We start from the raw sequence: 12,253 nt of genomic DNA on the forward strand, positions 1-12,253 counted from the left end.
GACCACGTCTGGGCATACCCTGCCAACTTCAGGCGAACAAAGCAAACTCAAGGAGATGATGGACGGAGCGCGGAAACTTTTCAGACACTCACAGAACTGGGTTGAATCCATCATCGTTCTTTAGCTCACTACGCCACCCCAGTTCAGACACACCCATATGAAAATCAGTCTTGACCCTGTTCCTTATGGGAATAGTCCAGCCTAACTACCAAGGCAGGTCTTCGCTTGCCCCCACCATAACAGCAGAGTCAATTTCACTGATAGGCCAACGTGTCTATCTAATGCTTCTTTTAGCTCCAATCCCACTTCCTCCAGAATGTTGTATATTTTTTACAGCCAGAGCGTGTTAGACGATCCTTTCCTGACTGTAGTCTTTAAGCCAGTTGGGCACTTGTAGTCTTCTGATAGCCTGTCTTATTCTTATTCATGTAAAATACTAGATCTCGATAATTTTTTAAGTTCACCTTTGACTTTTCTCTATAATACAACTTTCCAATGTGGGGCTTCAAATTCCTCTACAAGTCTCTTCCATTTTCTCCATGTGGGTCCCAGACAGTAAGGCGTATTGCCTTAGCGTTTTATATATGTTGTGTGTGGCTGTTTTCTGAAGTCATTTGATTAATACCATTCTCTCAAAAATCCAATTTTCTGATAATTTTAAGGTGATCTGTAAATGTCTGCAGGGTACTCCAGAGTTGAAAATATCTAAGGATTTCAGAAGTTCCTATTTTATATTCATTATATAGTTGATCGAAGGATTTCAGGCCAGCCAGTCCTCATGTATTGTTTAATTTGGAGTGTGCTTATAACATTCCACTTGCAAAACTCCTGCGGGCTGCTTCATTTCCACAGAAAGTGATATCTGCAGGTCTTTTTAAACAGTGGGCAGAGCATTAGAGCTGATAATGAAAGATTGCCTAAGCATTTGAGCTTTCCACTCCCCACCCCCCATCCAGAATCCCCCTCCCCCATCCAGAATTCATCAAGATAGCCACATCACAAATGTTTCCATTTGTGATGGTAATAGAGCAGGATCAACTAGGGCATGAGAATGTGGAGGTACCTTGCAGGGCCCTCAAAGACCACAAAATGGGTGTTGTCTGTACACCAAAGGATTCTGAGGATTACTGTGACTGTCTGGGAGACCTCCCTTTCTGTACTTACCTCAGTCGGTAAATACACTTCTAGAACCTACACTGCTTTCCACAACACAGGTGTAAACAAACAGATTTCCTCTGAAGAAGGAAGGGCTAGAGGTGTAAGGAATGTCTTCCACTAGAGATACATTAAGATCCCTAGTGTTTTCCAAGCCTAGATTAAGTCAGGTCATTTGCCATAAAGAAAGAGGAGCCTGTAAACACCGAACCATATTGGTCCTGTCTAAGGTTTCAGAGTCTGAGTCAAAGATCTCTGCTATAGATAGACACATCTATGTGCCCTTAGGAGAGGCTCAGCTTTGGGAATTGGCTCAGAGAGATATGTGGCAGTCCTAATAAAATCCAGTGTGGCCTGTTTTGAGGCTCCAGCCTAGGAAAGGTTTGTAGTTGGAACCCAAAACTCTGGTTTCATCTCTTTGGAAAACTCGAATTTCTTCCAAACATGAGGAAGATACTTGTCTCCGGAAGGGCGCTTTCCTGACTCCGAATTGTCTTGTGGTGCTTTTCGCCAGAGTATCCCTTAAAGGATTACTCTCTGTCAGGAGACATACCTGAAGGAGAGAAGAGGAACTGCTTTGGGGCCCTTGTGAAAATAAGTTGGCTTCTTCCTCCCCGATTGCCTTAGAGGTAAGGGCAATCAGGAGTCACAGGCTTTTAAAGGGTGTGGTCATATCCAAGAAATTGCATGCAAATGTTAAGTGGATAACATAAAGACATCTTCTTGCGACACCCTTGGCTGGGTTTATAGCTGAAGACCTTAAGAGGTGATATTTGACTTAGTTGCTGTCAGATTTGTGTAGGATTTATCAAGAAGTACGGAAAAGATATGTGGACCTGTTCCACACTGCCCCATATTTAGCCCTATGTCCCATCTGGGGCTACAGAACCATGTGTGATGCCACCTGGTGCAGCTAGAACTAGAGAAAACATTTCCTGGATACAGTCTTTGTGCCTGGAGTATATTTGTAAGGTAAGGAATCTATGTCACGAGGTATCCATTACAACTCGGACCATTTATTCAGAAGCTCAAGATTATTGTAGTCTGTATGCATTTCCACATATGCATGTGTTATGGGAGACTCCATAGTCTGTTTCACAGAAGAGAGAGACATAATGGGTCTGAAGAAGAGACTGAAATGTGTCTTGTGTATCCTACAGAATATGTAGTTTATCTGTCACATTTTTCATCTTTTAAGTTTTTGAATAACAGTTTCTTCATTGTTTTTTAGATTCATCAATATAGAGTAGCGATGACTGCCAAAGATTGCTCCATAATGATTGCTCTTTCTCCGAATCCTCAGGATGAATGGTAAGGAAACGTTTAAAAGTCATATTTATTAATCCATTCTGGGGCAGATGGTTATTTTTGACTGTTCATCACTGAGGACTGCACTCCACTGACCGAGTTAAGTGATGCTAATGAAATCTTGTAGTCCCCCATTGTATAATTTCCCTTATCTGCCAAAATAGGGAGCACTTTAACATGATATAAATGTTTGTAGACAAGCTTTACATAAGACTCCAGACATTTACATGACTTTTGTGTTGAGTTATTAGCTTGCATGTCTTTCCTTAATTGATGTACTACAGTAGCCACCCTAGGCTGATGATACATTATCCTGGCAACTAATAGTATGATATGGAATTGTACCACTGTCAGTTCAAGAAATAAATCTATCCTACGATGATGACTCGAGGCTGAGTCCCTAATGAGACCTTTTGCATTTTGTTTCTTTTTAGGTCAAGCATCAGCGTGCATGCGCTGTCTGCAAGATCTGCTGTAATTACTCGTACTGAGTGTAATCCCGCCTGCCGCTTCCCATTGGTTTATTTGTGTGTCACCTTTATTTCCAGGCTCTTTATTGGCTGGTGCTCCTGGTACATCACTTCCATTTTTAAACCAGGAGCACCGGCCAACTACAGTTTCCTTATACTGTAGTTCCATATGTATTTAGGGACTGCTTAGTTTTAACATGGTGCCTGCTTCCCTCGCAGCCACGCACATACCGAGCGCCACGCTTTCTTCAGCATGCCTGCTTCACACGCAGTCATGCACATACCGGGTGCTGCGTTTTTTGTAACCATTTTTCGATTCCTTCATTTTTTAAGCACTACACTTTAATTATATTTGCAGCTTCAAAGCTCTGTGCTTTCATTTTATTTGCAGCTTCAAAGCTGCATCTGCTCCACCTCCAGCCACTAAAAACAAGGTGCACATTTCACACTCCTACCACTTCTTCGTTAGCGGCCGGGCAAAAGCCTCTTTTGGCTATGTGATCAGCCGCTGTGCCGGGCTCCGACCTGCCCACCTCTCCTCCCCTGCAGCAGCTGATCAGCAGCCCACAACACCAGAACGAGTTGTGTGGCTGCCAGGACCCCGATGCATGTGAGTCGCTGCTCTTGTAAATTTTTGCCGTTATACTGCAACTAAGGAGAGGCAACGAGCTTAGCTTAGGTATTTTCATGCGCTGAGTCCGATGCAGTAGTGTGTTGCGAAGACGCGGTATGTTTGGCATTATCAGGACAGCTGTGCTGAGCCCTTGCAGTGGGTAAATGCTTCTCTATACTCCGTTAAGCAGTCTGCTGTTGCAGCGCTGCGTGAGATGGTGTTATTTATATGGTAGAAGTATGGCTGTGCTGAGCCTACACACTGCTTTTTCAGTGCTCCAGTATTTGAATAAAAAAATTCAAACAACCCTTCCCTATTGTCCTCCTGCAGGGCATGGAGGATCACCTGAAATGTATTATAAATATGGCAGCTGCCACTAAAGATAACACCAGCTGCCAGGAACTCCGGACTCATACGCCTGGGCTAGCTTTATTTACAATGGGAAATTATTAGAATTGTATTAACGCTTTCTGCACATTTCAATGGCAGATTTTAAGCATATGAAGCTTTGTACTTTTATTTTGGTGCTACTCTTCACTTTGCGTACGTGCATTTACCAATATGTTAATTATTGCTTTGGCTGCAGAAGCCTCACAGACACGTTTATCAGAAATCGCCACATTACATCTCTACCCCCTCGTACCCCAGGGCATGCATACAGGACGCCTGGCTGTGGGCCCCTAAGAGTCTCCCATCTCTGAGGAAGCCTGATCTGGTTGTAACCTCCTTGATCGCTATCGCTCCGTAATTAAGAGCTTCCTTCTCAACACGCATTCCCTCGTCTGCAGCACATTGCAAAAACTGATTATTTCCTTTATATTTGTATTTTTTTACAAAAATATTAGCTCCAATACTTCGTATATTTTAACTTCAGTTTTTACCATATACTTTCAGAACTAAGCGTCATAGCAACATCAGGACATTTATGCGTGCTTTTTCACTGCTACGTATGTTTTTTGTTTTTTTTAAAGATTTTGGTCTCTAATGCCTTAAAAGTAATTATTTACCTTTTAGATAATATCAAATTCTGTAACAGCAGCATGGATTTTATAAACGCTTGACCGGTTTAGGTGCTCTTTCAAATTATAAACATTTCAACTTCTGATGCCTTTTCAGTAATTACATTGTTTAGGTAATTACATATTTTAAAAACATGTTTTCTTGCCACCAGCACGCACTTCTGTATTCCCTAATGCTTGTATTTGTCACCCCGTCTTAGCCACGCACCCCCCACCATACACACAGCAGTATGTCCAACTGAAGACAAGCTCTTCCTTCTTTTGTACTTTGATATTTGGGGTATTGGCCTGTTAAAAGATCATTATATCATTAGAAGATGTGTACCTATTAAAAACGCGTTTTGTAGTGTGTGTACAATTATCACAAAGCGGATATTTAAAAAATATATACTAAAAAGCCACTAGGTGGCGCTGCGAGCATGGACAGACAAAGCTAATTATAAAACACCAGTACACTGATACCTCAGCTGGGTCTGAAAAAAGGAAAGAACCCAGGTTGTGAAAAGAGCCTAGCTAAACAAATAGGAGAAAAACATGAAGTTCTCCCATATTAGTCGCGCTCGCTGACTTCAGTGGAAATACCGAGCCCAAGTAAATGAAGAGGCAAGGAAAATATGTGGAAATGTGATGCCCAGTTTGGAAATGAAATATACAGACCCCGTGTACCTGAAGAACCACATTTTTTTAACGAAATGATTCATGGTTAATACTTTAAGCTAAGGGCACTTAAGAACGTTTAAGGAAAAAAAAAAGAATTAACACATCATTTACCGGGCTTGAACCCAGGATCTTACACATGAGGCTCAAACTCTACTATTGCACCACAGCCCATACCCATTAGATGTTGAGAGAAACATATGTCTATGGTAAGACAATCACTGCTTTTTAGGTCTCGCCCGCATAGCGTTTATGATACGCTTGCGAGGGGTATTGTTTAAAATAAAGGGCTTGGAGCCTGCCTATTGCTCACCAATCATTGGCATAATTGTCACTCTTCTATGCTACCTCCTAATTGACCAGCGCATCAGGTGTCCCTTCATCTTTCTGTGGAGCAAGGACCAAGCACAGATTGATTCAACTTAATCAGTGTCCGCCTGCTGATCGCACAGTGATTCAGGTACTATTTCTGTCACTGCCGCCACTTGGCTCCATCTCCTTTATGTACAGTATATGTTGCTTCCTCGTCCACCAGCCCCTCCCAATCTAAAACACATTTATTAGTAGACAAACCAGTTCTGGCAAAAGTGTGCACAAACTAACAAGCTCCGGCATGGGATCAAAGGCATCACATTTTTACATAGATTGTAGGTCTAGATCATTGTTAACCTATTGTATTGTATTATAATTCATTAATATAGCACTTACTAGCCCTAATCAGGCTTTGAAGCGCTATAGGGCATTTCAGTGTAAGCTTTCTATACCACACAATGCCACTCGGCTCTACATCTCACACATACACACAGTGGCACTTCACTCCAATCCACACAATTCCACTCTGCACCACACAATGCCACTCTATGGCCACACAGTGCCACTCCACGCCCCAAGTGCCACTCCACGCCATAAAGTGCCAGTGCACTCCACTCTGTCACTCAGCCACTCTACTCCACTCTAAACTACACTAGTCTACGCCATTGTATTCCACACCACTGCATGCCACTCCACTCCTTCCTACACCACTCTTTCCTACACCACTTTTCACCACTCCACACCATTCCACTCTACACCACTCCACTGTTTTTGACTCCTCTAGGCTCTGTGCCACTTCACTCTGTGCCACTCTATTCTGCCAATCCATGCTGCTCTACGCCATTCCACTCTATGCTACTCAGCTCTGCTTTGTGCCGCTCGACACTCTACTCTACATTCCTCTGTGCTACTCTGTGCCACTCTGCTCCACTTCCCACCACTTCTCTCTGTGCCACTCTACTCTACCCTACACCACTTCACCCTATGCTACTCTATGCCACTCTTCTCTGTGCCAATCCATGACCCTCTGTGTCACTACACTCTGCATACTCTCCGCCAACCAACTCTCCACCACATTACACCAGACTGCTCCACACTGTGCCACTCCACTCTACACCACTCCACACCACTCCAGGCCACTCCACACCAACCCACTAACCGCGACTTCCCTCCCACGACTCTTTACACGACCCTCCACTATACACCACTTGATGCCACTATGCTTTATGCCACTCTGTGCTATTCTGTGCCACTCCACTCCACTGTACTCTATTCCATGCCACTCCACGACACTTCATGCCACTCCATTCAATGCATTCTACTCATTCTACACCACAGCACTCCACTCTTTGCCACTTTACTCCCGACCACTCTACACCATGCCACTCCATATTACTCTACTCTGCGCCACTTCATGCTACCGTACTCCAGTTTACACTACTCCATGCCACTCTGCTATACGCCACTCTACTCCACTTTATGCCATGTCACTCTACGTCTCTCCATGCCACACCACGTCGCTCAACTCAATGTGATTTTTTCCACTCTATGCCTCTCCAGTCCATCCCACTGAACTCTGCGCCACCCACGCATATCTATGCCACTCCACGCTACTTTACACCACGCCACTCAAGCATGCGCCACTCCACGCCACTCCACTCTACTCCACCCTACGGCATGCCACTGTATTTCATGCTACTCCACTCCACACTATGCCACGCCTCTCCACACTACTGTAGTCTGTGCCTCTCTACTCTATGCCACTTTACGCCACTCTGCTCCATGACCACTCTGCTCCATGGCCACTCCACTCCTCTGTTCTACTCTGCTCTGTGCCACTCTACTCTGTTCTGCTCTTCTCTACTCTGCTTCTTGCCACTCTACTTCACGCCAATTTACTCCACTGTCCTGTCATTCTCCTCTATGGCACTCTACACCATTCCACTAACTTGTAGCTATGCTGAACAGCAGCCGTGCTTCTGTGCAATATGGCTAAGAGACAGTGGCAATGTCAATAGCTCTCACTTAGGGAGAACCCATTTGCTTTGCCAATGCTTGTTTTATGAGAGTTTGCAGAAAGATGTTTATGCTGGAACAGCCTGGTAGCAGCGTAGAGGGAACAGCCAGGTTTGCACAAAAAGAAAATAAATGTAAAATGTGTGTTTATATATGTTAAAAATAATGAGTTAAAATGGGAGAACTCATTGTCCCGTGTCCTCTGATGTCGAAAGGGTCTTCTTCAATGACTGATGTGCGCACACGCAAAATCCTGTTACTCGCAGTGAGGAGAGTCAATTGAATAAGTGGCCAGACCCACTGTCCCTTGCAGTATATTGTGGTGTGCAGAAGCAAAATGTGGATGACAATTTAACGGACCAATACGTGAAAATCGCTGTCCTAAAGCTCCTCTATGTCTGTATGTATTTTTAAAGATTAAAATAATAATAATAATAATAAAGGGCTTTTCTAATGCCACACCCAAAAATAGGCATAAGTGCAGCAGTGCGTTTAAAGGCAAGCACTGAAACCGAGCCAGATGTGTTCTGCCTTCTTCAGATTTCGTGCATTCTCTCTCGTTTCTTCTGTGTTGCAAAGCAGTATGCTCCTGCAGCCCCTTTTGCTGGGAAGCAAGAGGCCTCGCCTGTTGCATGTCCTGGAAAGGAGAGACTCACTTCTATTGCAAGCTACTCTTTAACTCTGTGTTAAATACAGGCAAACTCAGCTCAGTGCATCACACACTGAGCTAGGTTTCCCTGCATTCAGGTACACTGTGCTAGCTTCATTTTGGGTCCTGTGAACTAAGAATGCCCCGACCACACTTACTCACCAACTAACTTTTAAGTCTCAATCTTACCTCCTCCCCTTCCCCACTAATTAATCCCGGGCATGGCTCTAGCAGGAACACCCATGTCACACAGTTCTTCCAGTCTGGAGTCACACTGTCATCTGCCCTCTGCTGGTCCATTAAGAGGAAGCAGTGAGCATGGGGAAGCTTAGCCACTATAAAACTACACGTGGGGTCTCTAATGGTGGTGTTGAGTGAGTCTCTCCATGCCCAAGGAGACAGAAAGCTGTAGGGGACACCTCTCTGTCTCCTAGTCATAGAGTCACTAAACACCTCCTACGAAGAGTGCGCCTGCAGACAAAGGGAGGAAGTTGGGATTCAGGAGCAAGGCCATGACTATAAGGCCTGGGTTATTATGGGCCACCCACCCAACAGCGCTCGATCGGGTAGCTATCCTGGGGCAAGGAAGATTAAGATGGGCTGCGCCACCTTCAACTACAAGTTTGCTCACCTTGTCACAGACTAGGGTGGGATCAGTTAACTTGTTAATCCATTCCCTGCCTCTAACGTAGTGGGCAAAGGTGGGGGGTGAGGTAGGTGGAGGCACCATGGCATCACCTCCTGCTTCAGGCTGGACGGGGCAGCCCTACACCCAACGCAATGCTGACATGTTCGACTGTGGTCCTTGCAGAGCTCTCTGAACTTTGATGGAAATGTTTGCTGCTCCAGTCTCAACCCCGGACGGGCAGGAAGTCTCTTTGCTCTGGGCTGGGAAAAGGCTGAGGGGGGAGTGGCAGGCTGAAAGGACAAATTGTCCATGTTCAGTAGAAAGAGTAGTGAGGTGCTGCTCTCTATATTGAAGAGGGATGTTAAAATAAATAAGTGTCAAGGCTGATGCTCATATGAAGGAACCACCAAAATCCTTCCCTAATAGAATAATGTGTGAGTTTCCATGTACAAAATACATGCTTGCAGGCTTTAAGACAGTTAGGGCTCTACAGGGTCTACTGGCTTTAACGTATACGTTTCATATTAAATAATTCAAGCTTACCACCTTAGTTGTAACTTTTTATAAAAACCATATCGGGCATATGGCGTCAGATATATCTTTTTCCACAAGGATCCTCACAGAGCAAATCTTCTACCCTCATCGTCTGTCAGAAGGGGTAACCTAAAGCCTTGCCTGCTGTGGTAATCTATGAGATTCGTTGTAATAAAATGCCTATCAAAAGGCTTAACACGGGATAATAACCACTCTACTGCTTCATGACCATTGGCTTTAACGTATGCTTTTCACAATAAATAAGTTAGGCACACTGCTTTTGTTATAAATGTGCATAATATGGAGATCTGACGTATGGCACCTGATATTACATTTCACAGTGACTTAATCAGTCATATTGCCTTTATTATTTACTTTTATCCTTCAACAACTCAGGTCTAGTGATGTGAGGATAAGTGTTCCCCCCAAAAAACTACAAATCAAAGTTATAAAATTGCAAACTGGTCCAAAACGTGAATGACAGTTCAGCAGGCCAATGGATAAAACCCTGTTAAACAATAGCCCTTCTAATGGTATGTATGATTAAAAAAATAATAATATGAAGCATTAGTCTGCTGGACAGCTAAACCTGTCACAAAAGCGAGACTTTTCTGTCCATTAGTAGATGGGTGATCAGAGGTAAAGGAAGGCAAATGGAACTGGAAGTAAATGGAGCTGATGGGACTGTAAGCCTGTCAAAATAAGACCCAAAATTGGCCCTGACTGATGCTATACCACAAATATCAAATACACCATTAATGTCATGTATCTTGATTTTAGGACTTCCCGTTTGTCTAATTGATTAGTGTCCTTTCAAGCTCCGAACTATTGAAGCTGCATTGTAAATCACCATCATTTATGCCAGGAGTATAAACGACATAAAGGCTTACACACTTGATCTGTTGCACCATATTCCACCCTTGTATTGCATTCTCAGGCAGCCACCACAGAGTTCAGCCTTTTCATTGTTGTAAAAACCGAAAGGGCAGCATCTGCCATTAACAATGCAAGATCGGTAAATAGCCCATTATTATTATTCTGGCTGATTTCCATCCATGCCTATTAAGGAATTCATCTCCGATAATGACCTGCCGTTTTGATGGCGTTCACTTGAAATGTTAGATTACTTGTTAATATACGTCTTTATGCTTTGCTTCACAGCTCTGAACAAAGGTCGGTGGTTACAGCATCACAGTCGAGGTTGATGTATTCTGTTTCTATCCTGGATCTGGATTTTAAGCCATATGACAACATCCCGTACCAATACAAGCGCGACAACAAGATTGTGAACCATTACCTGAAAAGCATACAGGCCAAAGAAGATCCTCTGTCAAATTACTTACTGGAAAATGAAGAGTGCACATTAGTTCTTCAAAAAGTATGACGGAACTGGTGCAGTTGAAATGCTCTTAAAAATAAGGGGTATCCTGCTACATGGTTTACAAAATTATATTGGCATCGGCTCAAGAGGTTTGGTCTCCTTTGCTTCAGCTTGAAGGAATTGATGTACTGAAGTACCTTTTTATGGACATGAGGATTGGAGACTCCTCAGACCATCTTCAGACACTGCCCAGGAAACTTGTAAATATGTATAGCGAACTATTATAACACAAGTGTGCCATGAATTGCAACACCAGGGTTTACTGAATGCTCACAAGGGGAAGTTGCGATTCGATTTTTTTAAAGCGGATTCTGTATGCACGGTTGTTAATGCCATGGATTGCATTTAGTCTCTTTTTCCACCTGGGTTGAATTTATCAGCCTTCTGATCTTTAGGTACCAGGTAGGTCGCTCTGGCCTATTTATTCCAGTTATTACCTCAGAAAATAGAAGTTGTGAACAGAAACGTCTATTTCTGGATATAACGTATGTCGTCAACTGGAATGTTAGTCTCATTTCATGGTTTACCCTGGCTGTGGGTTAAAACATCCAAAATAACCTGTATGAAAATCCATTCTCTCTCTCAGCCCTTTATTCTTAAATTATATTTGACTGCATATTAGGGTTTTAAGTGCTCTTGATTGTTTTATTTATACAGCACTTGCTCTGAAAGGCAATGCGTCTTGGGTTATATCCGATTCCTGCCAGCCACATAACAGTTGTAAAACTGACGCCATAATCTTTTTTTAATACATTGAAATAATCACGCCATCTACAATGTAACACATTTTTCTGAGTAAGAGGGTTTCCATATTTGTGTTACTTCACGCATGTGGCAGGAAAATAAACATTAATTATGCTCGTTGAGGAATAAAGTGTGTTAGTTTTCATTTTCTTCTCTGTAAATAGATGTGATTTGACCACCACTGGATCTGTTGATCCTTCGATTTTATTTGTTGAATAGGTAGACTTGAAGCTGTATTTCTTTCTAGGTAGCATTAGCGCTAGCATGGCCGTTCCACACTGCTCGCCATTTTTAAAACATTTTTTTTTTTTTTACAAACATCTATTTACAGTTCAATCCAATAATGTTGATGACGATTCAACTGCGCAGCAGCTCAAATTACAACTGAATCGTGCTTTCTATTGCTAATGAAAATTCATCTCTAAAGCTATTAGGAACCTTTTTCTAAAAAAAATATTGCCTGGAGTTTTGATTCCAGTTCATCTTGCGATTTGAGATGACTTTATACCTTCCCTTAGAATACTTATTTTTAGACAAGTAAAGAACTTTTTAAATTTTTGGGAGGAAAGTATTAAGTCTGATAGAGACTTCTAGCCGCAGATTCCCTTCCATAAAATTATCCACAGGCGTCAAACTGGATTTGGAATTTCTTTTTGAGCAGTACCCCTGCACACTCTGCTTTTAGTGTCGTCCACGCCGGAAATTGTTTGCTGTGCCTGTATAGGCACCACCTAGGCACGTTGACTTCAGTTCTTTTCTTTCCACAC

General features: G+C 43.0%; 1 protein-coding gene across 1 annotated transcript in view; it reads left to right on the top strand.

The window, feature by feature from the left end:
* IPPK (inositol-pentakisphosphate 2-kinase) overlaps positions 1-11,616 on the top strand; it is a 350,009-nt gene extending 338,393 nt beyond the window's left edge. The window contains exons 12-13 of the mRNA XM_078661382.1: positions 2,387-2,466; positions 10,523-11,616. Of these exons, the coding sequence (XP_078517508.1) occupies positions 2,387-2,466; positions 10,523-10,745 (303 nt within the window). The 3' untranslated portion in view covers positions 10,746-11,616. The remainder of the gene's footprint in view (positions 1-2,386; positions 2,467-10,522) is intronic.
* The last annotated feature ends 637 nt before the right edge of the window (positions 11,617-12,253 follow it).

The sequence above is a fragment of the Lissotriton helveticus genome, chromosome 9, assembly GCF_964261635.1.
Source record: "Lissotriton helveticus chromosome 9, aLisHel1.1, whole genome shotgun sequence".
Taxonomy (NCBI): Eukaryota; Metazoa; Chordata; class Amphibia; order Caudata; family Salamandridae; genus Lissotriton; species Lissotriton helveticus.